Consider the following 22,942-nt stretch of genomic DNA (forward strand, 5'->3'; position numbering starts at 1 on the left):
AGAAGACCTCCAAGGTCCCTTCCAACTCTACTATTGTATTGTATTGTATTGTATTGTATCCTTCTCCTGGAGTGGGGAGGGAATGGGGATTTTGCAGTATCCTTCCCCTGGAGTAGGGAAGGAATGGGGATTTTGCAGTATCCTTCCCCTGGAGTGAATCCGACCCCTAGTTCTGTGCAATTCCAAAGCTTGCCCGCTTATGCACGGACCGGACCGGGACTAAAAACAGACGCTCCTTTTGCACTTTTCAGTATTAAAATCATCCCTCTGTTACGGTGTCTGGTTTCTGTGGCAGACAGCCTAGTGTGCTAAATTGAGCGCTAGAGAAGGGAATGAATGGAGTTTGTAACAGGTCTCGGAGCATTCGGAGGCAATAATAACATAAAATAGAATATAGAATGGAATGGAATAGGAATAAGAAAAGAAGAGAATGTAGAAGAGAAGAGAATATAGAAGAGAATATAGAATAGAATGGAATGAAACAGAATATACAATAAAATGGAATGGAATAGGAATAAGAAGAGAAGAGAAAAGAAAAGAGATGAGAACAGAAGAGAATGTAGAAGAGAAGAGAAGATAATATAGAATGGAATGGAATGGAATAGAATAGAATAGAATAGAATAGAATAGAATAGAATAGAATACCAGAGTTGGAAGGGACCTTGGGGGTCTTCTAGTCTAACCCCCCCTGCTTAGGCAGGAAACCCTACCCCACTTCAGACAAAGGGTTACCCAACTTCTTCTTAAAAACGTCCAGTGTTGGAGCATTCGTAACTTCTGGAAAGAAGTTGTTCCACTGATTAATTGTTCTAAATATCAGGAAATTTCTCCTTAGTTCTAAGTTGCTTCTCTCCTTGATTAGTTCCCACCCATTGTTTCTTGTCCTGCCTTCAGGTGCTTTGGAGAATAGCTTGACTCCCTCTTCTTTGTGGAAGCCCCTGAGATATTGGAAGACTGCGATCATGTCTCCCCTAGTCCTTCTTTTCATTCAACTAGACATACCCAGTTCCTGCAACCGTTCTTCATATGTTTTAGCCTCCAGTCCCCTAATCCTCTTTGTTGCTCTTCTCTGCACTCTTTCTAGAGTCTCCACCTCTTTTCTACATCATGGTGACCAGAACTGGATGCCGTATTCCAAGTGTGGCCTTACAAAGCCATTATAAAGTGGCATTAACACTTCACGTGATCTTGATTCTATCCCTCTGTTGATGCAGCCTAGAACTGGGTTGGCTTTTTTGGCAGCTGCTGCACATGGCTGGCTCCTATTTAAATGGTTGTCCACTAGGACTCCCAAGTTCCCTCTTTTTTAATGCTGTTTAATGGAATGAATCCATGGAGAAGTAAGAGAAAAATTATGAATAGAGAAAAAAATAAGAATAGAGGAAGAATAAGAATAAATCACCTTCGCTGAATGAAACCCATTTCACTGGGAGGGGGAGAAAAAGCCGGGATTATTAATCTCCTGAATATCTGCCATGCCTTGTCTCAAAACAGAGATACAATACAATACAATAGTAGAGTTGGAAGGGACCTTGGAGGTCTTCTAGTCTAACCCCCTGCCTAAGCAGGAAACCCTATACCGTTTCAGACAAATGGCTATCCAACATCTTAAAGACTTCCAGTGTTGGGGCATTCACAACTTCTGGAGGCAACTTCTGTTCCACTGATTAATTGTTCTGACTGTCAGGAAATTTCTCCTCCGTTCTAAGTTGCTTCTCTCCTTGATTAGTTTCCACCCATTGCTTCTTGTTCTACCCTCAGTTGTGTGAATATGTACTGGTGGATGCTGCAGCCCAGAGGGTGAGTTTTCAGCCAGCCACCTGATCCTGCACACTTTCGGGAGGTGCCCAGTCGGATTTAGTCCACAGCTTGGGGGCGAGTCGGCCTTGTGATGGGAAAAGAGTGAAGACAGCTGGGAGAGGCACTTCCCTTGCTAATTATGGGAGGGTTTTGTTTTCGGTTATTTTGAGTACGGCTGGAGAAAACCGACCCGGTCTGTTTCACTGGAATCAAAGGGGGAGCGGGGGGGGGGGGGGAGGACAATGAGACATGCATGTGGATGAAAAGAGACACAGGAAAAGCAGAGCTTGCTGTCTATCTGCAGGCAAAAAAAATAAATCTGTACAAGTAGTGCTTGAATTGCAAGCACAATTACCCCAGGTGTCAGGCCTGTAGTTATGTTCTTTTTAGGATCTTTGGCCTGACACACTTTCTATTAATTTCTTATGCTGTTTCAATAGTGTAGTAGTTGGGAGGGGGGAATAGAAAGGAGTAGGATTGTAGAATGTATTGTTGACATTCTTTTATAGAAGCTCAAGGTCATCTTTTGTCTCCGCACCTCGACACCTGACCGGAAGCAGAGGGGTGTAGATGCCAGCGTGGAAGATGATGATTGGAACATGTGATGGATTTGTGGGTGTGGGGATAAGATCATGAACTTTCAACTGGGTGGAATTCCAGGATGTACATCAGAGTTGGAATTTTCCATAGAGGTGCTAACTTGCCTGTAGAATAAATTGGACCTTTAAGGATGTTTTGCCTTGGACAATGATTTATTTCTGCATGGTATTTAGAACCTTAACACCGGGTACTTATTATCATATGTGGTGGAGATGTACCAAAACAAGAAAATATTGGACGAAATTGGCTGGAAAAGACGATTAAGCAGCATATAGACTTAAAGCCAGATATATTTTTCTTAGGTATAATACCAAAAAGTTATGATAAAGAGGCTATATACTTAATGCTAAAGTGGCTCAGTGGCTAAGAGGCTGAGCTCGTCGATCAGAGAGGTCGGCGGTTCAACGGTTCAAATCCCTAGCGCCGTGTAATGGAGTGAGCTCCCGTGACTTGTCCCAGCTTCTGCCAACCTGGCAGTTCGAGAGCAAGTAGAAAAATAGGGACCCCCTTTGGTGGGAAGGGAAGAGCGTTCCGTGCGCCTTCGGGAGTTGAGTCATGCCGGCCACATGACCACGGAGACGTCTTCAGACAGTGCTGGCTCTTTGGCTTTGAAACGGAGATGAGCACCGCCTCCTAGAGTCGGGAACGATTAGCACGTAGGTGTGAGTGGAAGCTTTACCTTACTGATGTTTTGGGGGAGGGGGGAATCAAAACTGCCCATAATTAAAAGGAGCTGAATTTGGAAAATTGGTCATTTGATGGTTCTTTCTTAGGACTAATTTCGGCTCTTTCTGGACTCTGGTAACTTTTTATTTTGAATGAAATTAAGAGAGCGAGGCCGATTAATTTAAATATAGAAGAGATTGAAGCAGTGGTGAAATTCAATTTTTTTTTACTACCGGTTCTGTGGGTGTGGTGTGGCTTGGTGGGCGTGGCAGGGGAAGGATACTGCAAAATCTCCATTCCCACCCCACTCCTGGGGAAGGATACTGCAAAATCTCCATTCCCTCCCCACTCCAGGGGAAGGATCCTGCAAAATCCCCATTCCCTCCCCACTCCAGCGGAAGGATACTGCAAAATCTCCATTCCCTCCCCACTCCAGGGGAAGGATACTGCAAAATCTCCATTCCCTCCCCACTCCTGGGGAAGGATACTGCAAAATCTCCATTCCCTCCCCACTCCAGGGGAAGGATACTGCAAAATTCCCATTCCCTCCCCACTCCAGGGGGAATTATATTGCAAAATCTCCATTCCCTCCCCACTCCAGTGGGAAGGATACTGCAAAATCCCTATTCCTTCCCCACTCTGGGGGCCAGCCAGAGGTGGCATTTGCCGGTTCTCCGAACTAGCCACAATTTCCGCTACCGGTTCTCCAGAACCTGCCAGAACCTGCTGGATTTCACCCCTGGATTAAAGCTATTGTTAAGGAGTCAGCAATACAGTTGGGCAAATGTTAACAATGCCATTATAGAAATCTTTTAAATCTTCAGCTGGCACGGAGATCCATCAACAAAGGCTTTTCCCGTGACCTTTGACCTTCGAGGAATAGCATCTGAATTTAAGAGTTGCCAACGTTTTGATCTGGGGGTAAAAATTGCCTCCGGGCGGTGAATCTGGGCAGGATGAGAAGAGCCATGGAGGGAGTTTCTGCCAGAATGACTTTTCTCAGAGGTTCTGGTTTTGGGGAAGGGAGATGTGTCTCTTATATTTTGGTCTTTTGATAAAGAACTGGTGTTTTTAGCCCTGGGAGTTGTGTAAAGATGGGTATTATTTACCTCTGGGTTATCTTGGTAATGAGAAGTCCAGTATATTTAGAATATATATATTTATATTCCTTCCTTCCTTCGTCTCATCTCTCCCTTCTCTCCCTCCCTTCCTTGCTTCTTTCCATCTTCCATCCATCCATCACTTCCTTTCTTCCCCTCTCTCCTCTCTCTATCCATTCATCATCTATCCTTCCCTTTCTTCCTTCCGTTTATTCCTCCCTCCCTCTCTTCCACCCTTCCTTCCTTCCTTCTTTACTTTCTTTCTCTTTTCTCTTCCTTCCCTCCTTCCTTTCCTTCCTCCCATCTCTCCCATCCATTCATCCATTGATCTACCATCGATCAATCCATCTCTTCCTTCCATCGACCCATCCATCCATCCATCTATCCTTTTCTTCCTCCCTTCCTTCCTCTCTCTTATCTCTCTCATCCATCCATCAATCCATCATCTATCCCTCACTTCCTTCCATTTATCCCTTCCTTTCCTCCTCCCTCCCTCCCTCTTTCTTTTTTCTTTTTCTTTTCTCCTTCCCTCCCTCCTTCCTTCTTTCATTCCTTTCTTCCTTCCTCTCATCTCTCCCATCCCTCCCTTCTTTTTTCTAAGAGCATTTTATTTTTCATTTTCGGTACAGAACTTTGCCAGCCAGGAGAATGGAAAGGAAAACTTGGACCAGCGATTCCCCAGCCTATTCAAGAAAGGACGGAGGAAGACGGTGGTGAGGAATCTGGGAAAAATAATCCACTATTCCAAACTCAAATTTAAGTTTCAGCCCTGCCAGGTGAGACCCTCCCCTCCCCCCCCCCGGTGTCAAATGCTCAAAGCGCCTTGAAGGGACTCTGGGTCAGTGTGTTTGGTTTCTTCTGCTTTTTTATATCGTTCCATTGTTCATCTTTATTTGGCGCCAGCACCCCGAAGACCGACTGAAATGAATAAAAAGATTTCCATGTCTTTTCTTTGGCAGGAAGCAAATGACTGCTATTTGGAGCTTTTTCAAGAGTTCCTCTATTTTCATTCGCTCGGCCCCAACGGACACAAATATCAGGTAATTGAGGATTTGGTTATCCGTAATGGGAATTTACAACCACCTCTGTTTCCTGGTTCCATTCTTAGCATTCCTGAGCACAGGACGGAAAGTTTCCCATTAGAAAACCCACAAAGCCAGTCGCGGTGGATCATAAGAACACTGGGCGCAATCTCACAAAATGAAATTCAAGGGTGAAAAAAGTAAGGTTCTACATTTAGGCAAGAAAAACAAAATGCATAGGGACAGTATAGGTGGTACCTTGCTCAACAGTAGTAACTGTGAAAGTGATCTTGGAGTCCTAGTGGACAACCATTTAAGTAGGAGCCAGCCGTGTGCAGCAACTGCCAAAAAAGCCAACACAGTTCTAGGCTGCATCAACAGAGGGAGAGAATCAAGATCACGTGAAGGGTTAATACTACATTATAATGTCTTGGTAAGGCCACACTTGGAATATGGCATCCAGTTTTGGTTGCCACGATGTAAAAAAGATGTGGAGACTCTAGAAAGAGTGCAGAGAAGAGCAACAAAGATGATTAGGGGACTGGAGGCTAAAACATATGAAGAACGGTTGCAGGAACTGGGAATGTCTAGTTTAATGAAAAGAAGGACTAGGGGTGACATGATAGCAGTCTTCCAATATCTCAGGGGTTGCCCCAAAGAAGAGGGAGTCAAGCTATTCTCCAAGGCACCTGAAGGCAGGAGAAGAAGCAATGGGTGGAAACTAACCAAGGAGAGAAGCAACTTAAAACTAAGCAGAAATTTCCTGATATTTAGAATAATTAATCAGTGGAACAACTTGCCCTCCAGAAGTTACGAATGCTCCAACACTGGAAGTCTTTAAGAAGATGTTGGATATCCATTTGTCTGAAGTGGGGTAGGGTTTCCTGCCTAAGCAGGGGGGTTGGTCTAGAAGACCTCCAAGGTCCCTTCCAGCTCTGTTATTCTATCAACTGCTGAACAATTCATCACAAAACCTTTTTGAGACAATCTCTGATAGGTTTTGGATTCATTCCATCTTCTTGGTCACTGCCTTCCAGGAAACTGGACCTGGCATTCATTTTTATTATCCGTGCAATGACCTTGAGAGGAAGATTCACAGCTGAAACTCCAGAGGTCCTCAAGCCAGAAACTTTGCTTCTTGGCTCAGCCCCTCTTACAGAAGCAGCAAGAAATTGTGGGTTGTGCAGTTAATCTCCCACTGGATCCATTTTTATCTTCTCGGTTTCTCTTCTCTCTTTTTTTAAACCTCAGTACCGGATCCCCATTTGGCTGAGGCCTGCTCTCCTACTCCCTGCCTCCTTCCTGATTCGATTTACCCCTCCTTTTTTTTTTCCAAACTGTGTTTGCAATTCCTCCTTCAAGGTGTGCAACCGAAGGTCACGCAGGGCGGAAAAAAAACTGGAGTTTCACGCTTGTGATTCATTCGGGTGACACAGGCTGCGTGACGAAATGTCTGTTGATGCTTTTGAAGGGTATTTTTGAAAGTTAGAATTCAACACTTCCACAGCTGCATCTTTCCCCGTACAGGCGAGCTCCAATCCTAGCCCACCAATTTTAACAAAACAGACCTGGCTTTGAATAATGACCCCCTGGGATGCCTTATCGTCAGAAGTCTGATCCATCCTTAGATACACCGTGTTTCCCTGAAAATAAGACAGGGTCTCATTTTCTTTTGACCCCCCCGAAAATAAGTGCTTGGTCTTATTTTCGGGGAGGTCTCATTATTATTATTTTTTTAAGATTTTTTATTTTTAGACAGACATAGACAAACAAAGCATAAAACATAAAACCGTCTTCAATTACATACAGCGTGTCGATTGGTTACAAGATTTTTATACATCCTTTCCATAGTCCTCACTTACAATTTACATAAAATCACATAGTGCCAATCAAATATATATGTATACCTTATTATCATTGTCCATCATTTATTTGACTATAACTATTATTCCTTCATTTTAAACGAGACATTCCAGATATTGGATTTATTTATATTATAACAATTCATTACATCATCTTAAACCTATCCAATAATAATGTATCGTTATTCTATAGTTCTTGTATTATAAAATTCTCTAGTGTCTTTCATTTCCGTGTTTTTTTTAACCTAACCACTGATAAAATAAATCCCATCTCTTGTAATATTGTTCATCTCCTTGTTCTCTAATTGGGCCAGCCACGCCTTGCAACAACCAGTTCCGTGAACCAGATGTAAAATTAACATCCGGCCCACCCGTAACGGTCCGAAGCGGCTGAATCCCACCCCTGAAAGTCCCTGAATCAACTTGATAAAAAGAAGATTTGACCATGGAGATGAGGTTAACTTCTGACTTTTCATCCTCCTGCAGGGTTTGCTCCCCCTGACAGAACTGCAGCTGACGAAACTTGAAAACGAAAACGGAGTTCAGGAAGATCTCCATGCTTTTCAAATTACAGGTGAGGACAAATTTACAGGTGAGGGCAGACTACGTCTGAATCCTTTGCAAGCCGTCCGCAGCCCACAGACATTTGAATACAGCTATCATGCCTCTTGCGACCTTCTCTTCTGCATCTAACCATGCTGTTAGTTGCCAAGTTGTGTCCGACCCATTGTGACCCCATGGACAACGTCCCTCCAGGCCTTCCTGTCCTCTCCCATCCTCTGGAGTCCATTGAAGCTCACGCCGACTCCTTCCTTAACTCCATCCAGCCACCTCCTTCTCTGCTGTCCACTTCTTCTTTTGCCCTCCATCTTTCCCAGCATGAGGCTCTTCTCCAGGGAGTCCTTCTTCCTTCTCATCAGGTGGCCAAAGTCTTTGAGTTTCCTCTTCAGGATCTGGCCTTCTAAAGAGCAGCCAGGGTGGATCTCCTCTAGGACTGACCGGTGGGATGGCCGTGCAGTCCAAGGGACTCAATGCAGGAGTCTTCTTCTCCAGCACCAGAGTTCAAAGGCCTCCATTCTTTGGCGCTCAGCCCTCCTTATGGTCCAACCTTCACAGCCATCCATTGCAACTGGGAAAACCATAGCATCTAACCATGCCAGGGTCCTTCAACCCACTCCTCATAGGACTTGGTTTCCATGTTGGTCCCCAAATATTTGAGCATCATCTGTTGTTTTAATTTTCATTCGTTTCCAGAAGCATGTGGGCAGGACGCATAAATGGGCACCATTCATCGGCGTTCAAGAGAATCCACAATCTTTATCGGTGCTCTAACATCACACCCATTTAACTATTATTCATAGTAGCCGAAGAGGTGCTTCTCTCCGGATGACTAAGGAACCGGTCTTATTCTCCCAGGAAACAGTTTCCGCCAAGGAATCATGATTCAGAGCAAGGGGAAGCCCAGAGAGGGGAAAAAAAGGAAGGGAGTTTGATAGATTAAAATAATTGCTGAGTTGCAAGCAGTAGCTCAAAGATCCAGAAATCTTACTTGGAAAGGAGAGTGGGGGTCTTGAGTTTGGTTCTCAGATGAATGGCGTGTTTGGCAACAGTTGTTGTGACCTAGGCTTTCTGACAGAGTAAAAAGCACATGCTTAGTCCCCCAAACCCTCTTTTTATTTCAACAGCTGTGAATTATGTTCATTCACAGCCCATAACGAGTCCCAAATAGTTTGCAAAGAGTCCGACAGAAGTCTGCCAAAGTCTTTCGGGGTAAGGCTGTTCAGCCCCCACCTTTACCTCCCTTGAAACGCTGCCAGAGACCTAATTGGCAATTAGCTTTGCAAGGCCACACGGAGCACAGAGTCAAAACCGAGCTTCAGAGTTTAAACCGACCAGAACGAACAAAGTTGCTTCTGTGCCTTTGCTCCTCCTTTATGTCTTACGGGAGGGGCCAATCATCTCCAAGCCTTACTCCCGAGTTGTCCCTTTTGTCTTAACAGTTCTGGCCTTCTGGCAGCTCTGCGCATGTGTGCACTGGGAACAGGCTCCCCCTGTTCCTCTGCCCCACTGATATATCCGATTCCAAAGGCAGCTGATAACTGGCATAGGGCCCTGGCCCCCTCTCTGCCTCCAACGCAGAGCCCTCATCAGAGGCTTCCCCAGACTCCAGGACTGGCCCATCTTCCTCCCCAACCTCCTCACTGTCCGACTCTGCTGCCAGCTCTGCAGGTTGTCAGCAGACCACAACAACAGTTGTGGGAGAAACCTTTATGGGGAAAAGATAGCTAAATTCTGAATTGGCTGTGCACTTTATTTAGGTTTGAAGATACAATACAATACAATAGTAGAGTTGGAAGGGACCTTGGAGGTCTTCTAGTCCAACCCCCTGCCTAGGCAGGAAACCCTATACCGTTTCAGACAAATAGCTATCCAACATCTTCGGAATATTCTTGTTCAAGAGTCCTTTGGAAGGAGCAAAGCACCTTTTTCCTTCCTTAGGTCTGTTCGTTCTCTAGTCAATTTCACGCCAGAGCTTGTCAATTTCAAAATTCCTTTCAGAACTGGTAATACAAAAGCTGTCTTATTGAACCCATCTCTGTTAATTTCTCCATCTTTCTGGACCAGGTCATTTCGTGCTCTTTTTAAACCATCTTCAGCGTGGGTTACCTTTTTAAAATCCTCAACAGCTGGGGGCGGTGTGTGTGGCTACGAAGATGAAGAAATAACCTTCTTCAGGGGGTTGGACTAGAAGACCTCCAAGGTCCCTTCCAACTCTGTTATTCTATTCTATTTTATGCCTTCCATTTTTGGGGGGTGGGGTGGGGTGGGGGGCAGTCCATGCAAACCAAAGAGACCGAAATCTCAGATCGGCGCCCTGCCCTGCCTACGGGTGGTGGAAGAGGAAATATTTCCTTCTGGTTTGAGATAACATCGCCCTTTGAAACAAAGGCAAGCCTACCGGTTGTTTACAAATAAAAAACCCCAAATCTTTCTTTTTAGGCAGAACGGCCTGAAGGGAATTGGGTGTGATTTTTTTTAGACAGCGAGGTGGGGAAAGTTCACAACCTTTCCACCAGCCCCACGGTGGCATCTTATAAACCCTGCCTGTAAAAATACCTGGATCCAAGAGCCAGGTGCTCCACTCCAGTTTGAAATGTTAGGACGGTTCAAAAATCTGAGCCGGTGACTCAGAATCCTGCTATTACGTCTGGCACAATTTCCCCCCACTGGGTTTGTGTGGCTGCGCTATCCATCTTTGGCCCTCGTGAGATGTTCCCAATTTTCTTGACTTGAACCCTGAGCCCTGCCTTAACAACGTGGAATTCAATGTAGAGAAAAGTAAAGTCTTACATTTAGGCAAGAAAAACGAAATGCACAGGTACAGTATAGGTGGTACCTTGCTCAACAGTAGTAACTGTGAAAGGGATCTTGGAGTCCTAGTGGACAACCATTTAAACAGGAGCCAGCCGTGTGCAGCAGCTGCGCAAAAAGCCAACACAGTTCTAGGCTGCATCAACAGAGGGATAGAATCGAGATCACGTGAAGCATTAATACCACTTTATAATGCCTTGGGAAGGCCACACTTGGAATACGGCATCCAGTTTTGGTCACCACGATGTAGAAAAGATGTTGAGACTCAGAGCAGAGAAAAGCAAACAGGATGACGAGGGGACTGGAGGCTAAAACATGCAATGGATGGTTGCAGAAAATTAGGAATGAGTTTGTTGGGGGCAAGAGGCTGACTTTGTAAACCACTTAGAGAGGGCTATAAAGCACTGTGAAGTGGTATATAAGTCTATATGCTATTGCTGTTCTTCCTTCCTTCCTTCCTTCCTTCCTTCCTTCCTCCCTCCCTCCCTCCCTCCCTCCCTCCCTCCCTTCCTCCCTCCCTTCCTCCCTCTCTTCCCAGTGGTTAGAATACAGTATTGCAAGCTAGCTCTGCCCACTGCCAGGAGTTCGATCCTGACTGACTGTCTCAAGGTTGACTCATCCTTCCGTCCTTCTGAGGTGGGTAAAATGAGGACCCAGATTGTTGGGGGGCAAGAGGCTGACTCTGTAAACCGCTTAGACAGGGCTGTAAAGCATTGCGAATCGGTATATAAGTGCTATTCCTTCCTTCCTTCCCTCCCTCCCTCCCTAATAATATTGGTTAGAATGCAGTATTGCAGGCTGACTCTGCCCACCGTCAGGAGTTCGATCCTGACCGACTGGCTCAAGGTTGACTCTTCTGTCCTTCCGAGGTCAATAAAATGAGGACCCAGATTGTTGGGGGCAAGAGGGTGACTCTGTAAACCATTTAGAGAGGGCTGTAAAAGCCCTGTGAAGTGATATATAAGTCTAAGTGCTGTTGCTTGCTTGCTTCCTTCCTTCTCTATTGGTTAGAATGCAGAATTGCACTGTGAAGCTTCAGGAAGGAAAGAAGCTGTCTGACTCAGTTTCCCCAGTGTTGGCACAATGTGAGAGAAAAGTTTCTCCCAACAGGGAGGCGAATTAATGATTCCCTCTTTGTGTTCAAACACAGGGGCACTGCCAGGCCAAAGTACTCATTCCGCCGATAACGGCTTGTTATGACGGCTTACGGCAGTCTGGGCTTATCTTGGCAGTCCAAGCACAGCTGTTCAGGCCCGTAATTAGTTTGATTAAGAGGGCAGGGACAGGAAATGATTAAGGTCTGAGCCAAGGTCTGCATCCTCCGGTGGGAACCGGTGTGTGGCTGAGCAGAGTTCCTACGTTGACCATCAGGGCTGGGTAAAGAGACCAAGAGGTGATCCAGCTGGGAAAACAGCTGACATTGCTAGACATCCTGCTTCTTGGATGCTTGCCCAGGAATCAATCTTGAATTAGAATTATAGCTTTTTCCAACAGGAAAAAAAAGTCAGAGAGAGTCCCTGATTGGCAACAGTCCATTCAGTGTCCACTCAAAGTTACGATGGCGCTGAAAAAAGGCGAGCTATGACCGCTTTTCACACTTACGGCCGTTGCAGTGTCTCTATAGTCACGTGATCAAAATTGAGACACTGGGTGACGGGCACGTACTTATGACGATTGCAGTCTTCCCGTCAAAGGGTCATGTGATGCCATTTTGTGACCTTGCAACAAGCAAAGTCCACGGGGAAGCCAGATTCACTTAATGACCGTGTGACTCACTTAACAACCGCAGTGATTCGCTTCACAACCAAGGCAGGAAAGGTCGTAAAATTGAGGAAAATTCACTGAACACACGTCTCACTTAACAACATAAATTCTGGGGCCGGTTGTGGTCGTAAGTTGAGGATCTCTGTATATTGATGGAGTATAAGATGCTCTGGAGTATAAGACGCACCTTAGTTTTTGGGGAGGAAAATAAGAGAAAAAAAATTCGGCCTCTGCCTACCAGCATCCATGGTATTCATCTGGTTAGCATCCTGTCAGTGTGTGAGAGAGTTGAGGGCTGTTTGGAAGCAAACAGTATTTGCTGGGTGAGCAACAAGGAAGGAGACAGCAAGGAGCCTGGGCGTGGCTTGTTCTGTACTAAAGCTGCATGCTGATATCTGAAACTAAAACTGAAAGTGAAACTTCTCTCCTCTGCTGAACCACCACGTTGGAAAAGCTGCTTTTGGTATTGTATATTTACTTCATGTGTTGTATTATATATAAAGAGAAGTTATTGAATCCTGCTGAATCCGTTACCTGTGTGTGCTTTCTGGATGTGATTGCTGCTGCAAACTCTGACACCTCCTTGCAGCAAATAGCAAACAGCCAGGTCAGCTTCAGCACGTTATTGCAACCTGATTCAGCACGAGCAGCTGATTGGCGGGTGGATTTGCCTCCTGGAATACCCCCAATCAGCCGTTCCAGGCTGCAGGGATTGTCACAGACCATCGCCTCCTCTGTGCCTTGCGGTTTTTGGTTACATTCGGTGTATAAGACGCACCCAAATTTTTCACCCTCTTTTTTTTGGGGGGGGGGAGTGCATCTTATACTCTGAAAAATACGGTAATTATTTCAGGCAGGAGGTAACAGAACAGAAATCGCTTGGCTATAAATTTGGACTGCCCCACAATGCTTAGTTTTTATTTCCTGTTTTCTCTCGTGTGACTTGTTTGCGGTTGGGAAGGAAGGCGAAACTGTACCCCAGAGGAAGAAATAAAATACAGGACAGGATGAGAAAAATTTTCAGCTTTGGACCCTTGTTTTTTTCGCTGAGTACAGGCACCCAGCAAAACCCAAAAGGGCTTCGGGCACTGTGAGCAAAACAAACGGAGTTTCAGACAAGGTGAAGTTGTGTCAACACAGAGAGGCTGGAGATGTAGGGGAAAAACAACTTCAGGGGTTGATAGGACAGCAGACGTGTTTAACTTTGATAAATTCCTTTGATCTAAAGTCGAGTCTTTCTTAAATTGCGTCCACTCTAGCTTTAAATGACCTTAACAACAACAAAAAAAAGGACAGCACAGAATTTCAGCAGGAAAAGCGTTTCAATTTTGTCATGAGGGGTTAGTTTTCTATATGCAGGAATACACAAACACATATGTTTTCGTATACAACAAGACCAGCATATATATGTATTTGTGTTACAACCCCTGGTAAGCCTAAATATGGGAGGAAGGTCACTACTCCCTCTTTCATCACAGAAGACCATGCAGGCAGAAAACCATATTTTTATTTTTAATGTTGCCTTTTTATATTTGTGTTGTATTTGTACTGATAAATAACACAAATACATACCTATTTCCCTGGCTCAACTGATAAGGAGGCGAGCCTGTGGCTTAGTAGCTAAGACTCCTGCCTAAGATATAATACAGCCCAGGTTCAAATCCCAGTAAGGGTATGGCTAGCTGATGAGAGCTAATTAGCTCAAAATAGATCTATACTAGTCTCCCTTTATTTATTTATCAGTACAAATACAACACAAATATAAAAAGGCAACATTAAAAATAAAAATATGGTTTTCTGCCTGCATGGTCTTCTGTGATGAGCTGAAGGACAGAAAGAGGGAGTAGTGACCTTCCTCCCATATTTAGGCTTGGTTTTGCGCTTAAAGTGTGGTCGGAGCTGCTTTCTATAAATCTTGGTGGGGGTGTGTGGAGTGCTGCATTGTTTCAGTAAGTGGAATGATTGGTTGTGTGGTTGTATCATGATTGGTAGATTGGTGCTGATTGGTGCTGGCTGTGTGTCTACTGTTGTTTCGTGTTGTAACGTCCTGGGTGTTAGGGATGTAACCCTAGGCTTGGTTCCGCAATGTATATAAGCTATGATTATTTTACTGTTACTTTAAATGCTTAAGAGATTATAATTGGTTTGTTACCTCAAGCAGCTATAAGAGGGAGCCAGAATGGCTGTTAGCTCTCTCTCTGTTTTGTTAGAAGCTGGTTGGTGTATACCGAGGTATTGTGGTTTGCTACTGTTTAGCTATACTTTGTGTGTTGGACTGACTATTTGATAACTGAATGACTGAACTGTGTATGACTTGGACTAATAACCGGACTCTGAATACTTCTATATTTCTACATAGTAAACTACTATATTTTTATACTATTCAGTGTCTCTGTATGCTGGTTTGTGCGTGTTATTCCACATCACTCTCATTACACTTCTCTGCATACTCGGTCTCCCAACGGGGAGCTTAATTACTTAACACTGGGTGGTGGGTGGGGCTTGTTTGATGATTAGGGCTGGTTTCCAGATGTCTGGTAGGCGGGAGGTATCGTCACGTTTACTCATATTGTGGGGTTGTTTCTCTATTTCGATAGCTTCCATAATTATTCTCTTGTTGAATGTTTTGGAGATTAACCTGGTTCCTTCAAAATTAATTTCATGTCCTGTAGCTTTAAGGTGCTGGAAAAGGGAGGAAGTTTTTTTCTTTTTATTCTTACTGAGTTCTTGTATTCTGCGATGCGTGCATTTATTCTCCTGTTCGTTTGTCCCATGTATGTTGCAGGGCAGATTTTGCATGGTATTTTGTAGAGTCCTTGGTTTTCTAGCTGGATTTTGTCTTTGGAGTTTCTTAAGACGTTGGCTATTTTTTGGTCAGTGTTGAAGGCTGTCTTGATATTGTGTTTGCGGAGAATTTTGCTGATTTTATCTGTGGTGCCTTTGATGTAAGGGTGATGTAACCTCTAAACACAGACCCCCACCACCTACCTGGAAAAAAACCACCAATTCCAAAATAAAAGCCTCTCCCATTGGTGAAGAGATCCAGCAAAGAATCATCCCCAGAGAGAAATCTTCCAGATGCCCCAAACTCTTATGTTTGGTACGGGCATTTACCCAGTAAGGGTATGGCTAGGTGATGAGAGCTAAATAGCTTGAAATAGATCTATACTAGTCTCCCTTTATTTATTTATCAGCACAAATACAACACAAATATAACAAAGGCAACATTAAAAATATGGTTTTCTGCCTGGATGGTCCCCTGGAGTGAGCCGAAGGACAGAAAGGGAAAGCAGTGTGTTCGAGTCAGTTTTTTTTCCCCTTTGCAAAAAAATCAGTGCAAAAACTCAAACGGTGCAAATGAATACCACGCCTCTTTTGCTCTCCTAGGTCCCCTGCTCTCCCCCCTGACCATCTACTGCCCCAGCCAGGGTGAACTGAGGCACTGGCTCTACCACCTGGAGAAACAGATCAATTTAAGCGGAGGACGGCCAGATTTGCCCCTGGAGACTCAGGTGAAGATCTAGACGGGGACTGGGAGATCAGCCCAAACAGTGGCGCCAATGCCAGAGCTTGCAGATGGCATGGTTGGGCCATGCGGTGTTCCCTGAATCTAGGTTAAAGAGGGAGGAAGGAAGAAGAGAGAGACAAGGGAGGGAGGGAGGGAGGAAGTGAGTAGGGAGAGAAGAAGGGAGGGAAAGAGGGAGGGAGAAGGAGAAGAGAGGAAGGGAGGATGGGAGGAAGGGAGGGAGGGCAGACAGAAGGAAGGAGGGAGGGAGGGGGAGAGAAAGAAGAAAAAGAAAGGGGGAGGGAGGGAAGGTGGAAGGAAGAAAGGAAAGGAAGAAAGGAAGGAAGAAGAGAGACGGAGGAGGAAGGAAGGAAGTGAGTAGGGAGAGAAGAAGGAAGGGAAAGAGGGAGAAAGGGAAGGAGAAGAGAGGAAGGGAGGGAGGGAAGGAGGGCAGAACGAAGGAAGGAGTTAGGGAGGGAGAGAGAAAGAAGAAAAAGGGGAGGGAAGGAAGGAAGAAGGATAGAAGGAGGGAGGGAGGGAGGAAGAGTGAAAGGGGAGGGAAGAAGGGAGGGAAAGAGGGAGGAAGGGAAGAAGTGAAGGGAAGGAGAGCGGAAGGAAGGAAGCAGTTAGGCAGGGAGAAGGGGAGGGAGGAAGGAAGGAGAAGGAAAAGAAGCAAAGGGGGAGGGAGGAAGTGTCCACTTAAGACTTATTCTAAGTCTCTTAAGTGGAGAGGAGAAGGACGGGACGGTTGCTGTGATGATGAGATTTGCTCTCCTCCCTCCCCTTTTAGAGGGCCTGGACGCAGGGCCTGCTGGGCAAGGAGCAGCTGCGGTGGTCGATGCAAAACGCCCATGTGCAAGAATGGAAGGGCACCCAGCGCAAGTCCCTGGGCGACATCCTTTGTGTCTCCAAAGTCAAGTTGCAGCATTTACCTTTCCAGGTGCGGAGTCCTTCATAGGAGGAGGATTGGGAGGGAGGGAAGGAACAGGTTGAATGAATCTCAAATGGGAGGGACAGAAATGCCATTTTCTTTTGGGACAAAACAATATCTATCTATACCCCTGTTCTGCTCTGTTCTCTTTCTCTTTCTCTTTCTCTTTCTCTTCCCTTCCCTTCCCTTCTCATTATTCTAATTCTAATTCATTCCATTCCAATTCTTGTTCTATTCCATTTCTTATTCTTTTTTATTCTATTCTATTCCAATTCTAATTCATTCCACTCCATTTTAATTCCATTCTATTTTCTCTCCTCTCCTCTTCTCTTTCTTATTCTATTCTATTCTATTCTATTCTATTCTATTCTATTCTATTCTATTCTAATTTCTAATTCATTCCATTCCATTCTAATTCTTATTCTATTCTAATTTCTAATTCATTCCATTCTAATTCTAATTCTATTCTATTTCTTATTCTTTTTTATTCTTTTCTATTCCTATTCTAATTCTAACCCATTCCATTCTAATTCTTATTCTATTCTATTTCTTATTCTATTCTATCCTATCCTATCCCATCCTATTCTATTCTATCCCATCCCACCCCAATCCATACCTATACCTATTTCTGAAGTTTTCATTGAACAAGGAAATAATAACAATAATAAATCCATAGATACACAAATCCAGTCTAAACATCTAGCTGACTGTACAGCCAATAGTAATAATAATATTCTTTTTCAACAACCTCTGCATCCCGGTATGCAGATGGCGTGTCTCTTATTTATATGAAACACTGTCTTCTTTGACACCAACAGGAACAGCATCATCGCCTGTTGGTGCTCTATCCTTCTACCCTGGTTATTGTCTCTGAGGAATGTAACGGCCTCTACTTCAAGGTAAGACAAAATCCTTTGCTTTGCTCATAAGGTCACCGGGCTCAAGGTTGACTCAGCCTTCCATCCTTCCGAGATGGGTAAAATCAGGACCCAGATTGTTGGGGGGAAAAAGATGCTGACTCTGTAAACCGCTTAGAGAGGGCTGTAAAGCGGTATATAAGTCTAGGTGCTATTGCAAAGGGACGGAGGAGGAAGAAGGAAGGAAGGAAGGAAGGAAGGAAGGAAGGAAGGAAGGAAGGAAGGAAGGAAGGAAGGAAGGAAGGAGCCGTAGTGGCACAGTGGTTTAGAATGCAGTATTTGCAGGCTCACTCTGCCCACTGCCAGCAGTTCAATCCTAACCGACTGGCTCAAGGTTGACTCAGCCTTCCATCCTTCCAAGGTGGGTAAAATCAGGACCCAGATTGTTGGGGGGAAAAAGATGCTGACTCTGTAAACCGCTTAGAGAGGGCTGTAAAGCGGTATATAAGTCTAGGTGCTATTGCAAAGGGACGGAGGAGGAAGAAGGAAGGAAGGAAGGAAGGAAGGAAGGAAGGAAGGAAGGAAGGAAGGAAGGAAGGAAGGAAGGAAGGAAGGAAGGAAGGAAGGAGCTATGGTGGCACAGTGGTTTAGAATGCAGTATTTGCAGGCTCACTCTGCCCACTGCCAGCAGTTCAATCCTAACCGACTGGCTCAAGGTTGACTCAGCCTTCCATCCTTCCAAGGTGGGTAAAATTAGGGCTCAGGTTGTTGGGGGCAAGAGATGCTGACTCTGTAAACCACTTAGAGAGGGCTGTAAAAGCACTGGCAAAGCGGTATATAAGTCTAAATGCTATTGCAAAGGGAGGGAGGAGGAAGAAGGAAGAAAGGAAGGAAGGAAGGAAGGAAGGAAGGAAGGAAGGAAGGAAGGAAGGAAGGAAGGAGCCGTTGCGGCACAGTGGTTAGAATGCAGTATTTGCAGGCTCACTCTGCCCACTGCCAGCAGTTCAATCCTAACCGACTGGCTCAAGGTTGACTCAGCCTTCCATCCTTCCAAGGTCAGTAAAATGAAGGCCCAGATTGTTGGGGGGGGCAAGAGGCTGACTCTGTAAAACCACTTAATAAAGCATTGTGAAATGGTATATAAGTCTAAGTGCTATTGCTATTGTTATATTTCCCAAACTTTGGAAAGCATAGAATTGCAGTGAAATGGTCAGTGAAATGGCCGGCTGATAAATTTAATAAATAAAGTAAGTTTAATAAATGTACAGACGAGAAGAGTTTGCATGGGGAATTATTATTTTTTTCTCTTAAAGTTGCCTTTTTAACGGAATGACAAAATTGGGGGCCGTGTTGCAACTTTCAGGATATGTATACGGTGTTCTGAGCAGCCAAAGATAAATTGATCTTAAAATCAGTAGAATCCTAGAGGGATTATAGGGAGGGACCTAAGAGGACATCTATCCAACCCCCTTTCTCCCTCCCCCGGAAAACAGCTCTGAGCCTCTATTTAAAGATCTCCCCGGTTCAGGTGTCGGCCTGTTCCTGATGGGTTTAAAAAGCCCCGAGTTCGAATCCTGCCCAAGGACAACTTCACTCCCTCCTCTGTATGACGAGCAAAAAAACCCAAATGAAATAGAATAAGAAACAGAAATAGAATAACAGAGTTGGAAAGGGACCTTGGAGATCTTCTAGTCCAACCCCCTGCTTAGGCAGGAAACCCTACACCGCTTCAGACAAATGGATGTCCAATCTCTTCTTAAAAACTTCCAGTGTTGGAGCATTCACAACTTCTGGAGGCAGGCTGTTCCACTGATTAATTGTTCTAACTATCAGGACATTTCTCCTTTAGTTCTAAGTTGCTTCTCTCCTTGATTAGTTTCCACCCATTGCTTCTTGTCCTGCCCTATGGAGATTTTTCCAGCTTTAAAACCAGCTCGGTGGCTAACACCTTGAGCTTGTCGATCAGAAAGGTCGGCAGTTCGACGGTTCGAGTCCCTAGGGCCGTGTAACGGAGTGAGCTCCCGCTACTCGTCCCAGCTTCTGCAGTTCGAAAGCACGTAACAAATGCAAGTAGAAAAATAGGGACCACCTTTGGTGGGAAGGTCACAGCGTTCCGTGCGCCTTCAGCGTTGAGTCACGCCAGCCACATGACCACGGAGACGTCTTCGGACAGCGCTGGCTCTTCGGATTTGAAACAGAGATGAGCACCGCCCCCTAGAGTCAGGAACGACCAGCACATATGTGCGAGGGAAACCTTTACCCTTTGCTATAAGATGAGGCACAGATGAGACTCAACGTCACCAAGATAAACCTTCAAAAGTCCACTTGGGTTTGTGTTAACAAGCCGTGAAATCTGAACTGGGCTGTTCCCAGTTTATTTTAATTTCCGCCTCGCCCAGCTGAATCTTCAGCAGTATTTCGCACTGATTCCCATCTCAGCCGGTTCCTCCAGTGTGCACAGGAGGGTAGACCAACCCTTGGCACGGGGTGCCCTCACCGGAGGCTCTCCATGGGATGGAGAGCACCCTGTCCCTTTAAAAGGGAGCAGGGGAGGGAAATAAAGTAGCACCCCCGCTTCTTTCATTCTCCGGGAAAGCCGGAGATCTTGTCTGAATAGTTGTGGTTAGGAAGCTGTCAGCAGGGTGGTGGCCAGCCTGCAGCTGCCTTCCTTGAGGGGTGGCGCAAGAGTGGCTCGGCGGCCCAGCCCAAACGGTAGCCTAGTTCTCACGGAGCCGGCCAACCTATTTTTGAGTTGCAAGGTTGCAAAGCTGCAGGTGACTCAGCCCCCTGGCCGGACCGAAACGGGCGTCTCTGGAACGAGGAAGCAATGGATAAAAGGGTGGGGGGGGGCGCATGGCCCTTTTTGGAAAATGGGGGGGGGGGGGCAGGCAGTTTTCCTTCTCTTCCCTGCTGCTTCGTTGGTGCTATTTGGACTCATCTCGGATATAGAGGGGGGGAGGAGAGGGGGGTCTTAGAATAGAATAACAGAGTTGGAATGGAATGGGATAGGATAGGATAAGGTGGAACGGAACAGAACAGAACAGAACAGAATAGAATAGAATAGAATAGAATAGAATAGAATAGAATAGAATAGAATAAGGTGGAATGGAATGGAATAAAGTGGAATGGAATGGGATAAGATAGGATAGGATAGGATAGGGTAGAATAAGGAATGGAATGGAATAGAATGGAATAGAATAGAATAGAAGAATGGAATGGAATGGAATGGAATAAAGTGGAATGGAATGGGATAAGATAGGATAGGATAGGATAGGGTAGAATAAGGAATGGAATGGAATAGAATGGAATAGAATAGAATAGAAGAATGGAATGGAATGGAATGGAATAAAGTGGAATGGAATGGGATAAGATAGGATAGGATAGGATAGGATAGGATAGGGTAGAATAAGGAATGGAATGGAATAGAATAGAATAGAATAATAGAATGGAATGGAATGGAATGGAATAGAATAGAATAAGGTGGAATGGAATGGAATAAAGTGGAATGGAATGGAATAAAGTGGAATGGAATGGAATAAGATAGGATAGGATAGGATAGAATAAGGAATGGAATGGAATGGAATAGAATAGAATAAGGTGGAATGGAATGGAATAAAGTGGAATGGAATGGAATAAAATAGGATAGGATAGGATAGAAAATGGAATGGAATGGAATAGAATAGAATAAGGTGGAATGGAATGGAATAAAGTGGAATGGAATGGAATAAGATAGGATAGGATAGGATAGAATAAGAAATGGAATGGAATAGAATAGAATAGAATAAGGTGGAATGGAATGGAATGGAATAAAGTGGAATGGAATGGAATAAGATAGGATAGGATAGGATAGAATAAGGAATGGAATAGAATAGAATAGAATAAGGTGGAATGGAATGGAATGGAATAAAGTGGAATGGAATGGAATAAGATAGGATAGGACAGAATAAGAAATGGAATGGAATAGAATAGAATAGAATAAGGTGGAATGGAATGGAATAAAGTGGAATGGAATAAGATAGGATAGGATAGGATAGGATAGGATAGGATAGAATAAGGAATGGAATGGAATGGAATGGAATGCAGGATAGGATAGGATAAAATAGAATAAGATGGAATGGAATGGAATGGAATAGAATAGAGAATGGAATGGAATGGAATAGAATAGAAAATAGGAGTAAAATAGAATAGAAAATGGAATGGAATATAGGAGGATAGAATAAGGTGGAATGGAATAGAATAGAACAAAGTAGAATAGAATACACTAGGCCAGTAAAGAATTCTATTCTATTCTATTCCCGTTCCCATTCCCATTCCATTCTATTCCATTCCTTACAGTTGCCAAGGTTGGACACCTCTGCTTTAGATTTTTTCCCCTTGGACTCATCCTTCTGCACACAAATGCACACTCTTAATTTGTTCAGTTTGGGGGGGAGCAGGAGAGAACTTTGTTCCTTCCAGCTGAACATACACACACACACACACACACACACACACACACCTGAAAACCAGCCTCAACCCCATCTGCAAATTGCTGGAGAAGGGGAAAAGAGCCTTGCGGACTCTTGAAGGATTTGTAGCTGGTAAACTCCCGGAGGTATAAAGTTCTTTAGGTCATGGAAATTTTTCAAACCGGAGCATTAACTCTCAAAGCGTTGGCTTCAGACACAAGGATTTAAGTCAACAATCATCCAAACAGCCCTAGAATCTCTGCAGAGCGTCTCTTGAGAGTGGTTGGTTTTTAACTTTTAAAAACAAGGGAGTTGTGTAAGAATATGTCACAATATTGAGTTTTTCCTTAGATCCTGTCCAACTTCTCCAGGAGATGCACCGTTTTACAATAGTCCTCAACCTCCGGCCGTATCTTGGGACAGAATTCCCATTGCTAAGCAAAGCAATATTTATATCGCACTCAATCAGGGGACCTCAAACGATGGCCCCTGGGACGGATACGTGCAATGAAGGCTTGTGTTGCTGCAAAGAGTCTCCCCCTTCGGGGTCTTTTTGTGAGGGTCAGAGGGGGGCAGAAATCCTGACTTGGGGTCTCCTTCAGCCTCCTGGTGGGGGGCTTTGGGCGAAGGCTGGAGGGAAGAGCCGCTGGTGGCGAAGAGCCGGAGGGTCTCGTTCCAGTGGGGCTGCATCATGGCCTGGAACTGGCTGACCATCTCAGCCCACTGAGCCTCCAGGCGCCAGTCCTTGGCCTTACGCTCCCGCAGGTTTTCCCTCTGCTTGGAAAGCCTATGCTCCTAGTCCTCAGTGAGGTCCTTCTGCTGAGCCTCCTTCTCGGCCAGATCCAATTTGAACTGAGCTGTTTTGCCAACTCTTTTCTCCTGGGGGCTGCTTAGCTCCAGCAACTGCTTCCTGTTGGGGCCCTAAGGAGCCCGGGTGGGCAGGCGAGGAAGGGCTGGGAGGCAAGGCGCCCTTTGACGTGATTGACATCAAGTTGGCCACGCCCACTCAGTCACA

At 44.9% G+C, this 22,942-nt stretch overlaps 1 protein-coding gene across 1 annotated transcript in view; it reads left to right on the top strand.

The window, feature by feature from the left end:
- The window catches only part of PLEKHN1 (pleckstrin homology domain containing N1), a 57,921-nt gene that overhangs the window by 23,179 nt on the left and 11,800 nt on the right, over nucleotides 1-22,942 (top strand). The window contains exons 3-8 of the mRNA XM_081954936.1: nucleotides 4,796-4,942; nucleotides 5,126-5,206; nucleotides 7,537-7,624; nucleotides 15,574-15,698; nucleotides 16,482-16,631; nucleotides 17,441-17,521. Coding sequence (XP_081811062.1) covers nucleotides 4,796-4,942; nucleotides 5,126-5,206; nucleotides 7,537-7,624; nucleotides 15,574-15,698; nucleotides 16,482-16,631; nucleotides 17,441-17,521 — 672 coding nt within the window. The remainder of the gene's footprint in view (nucleotides 1-4,795; nucleotides 4,943-5,125; nucleotides 5,207-7,536; nucleotides 7,625-15,573; nucleotides 15,699-16,481; nucleotides 16,632-17,440; nucleotides 17,522-22,942) is intronic.

The sequence above is a fragment of the Natrix helvetica genome, assembly GCF_964273705.1.
Source record: "Natrix helvetica genome assembly, chromosome: 5".
Taxonomy (NCBI): Eukaryota; Metazoa; Chordata; class Lepidosauria; order Squamata; family Natricidae; genus Natrix; species Natrix helvetica.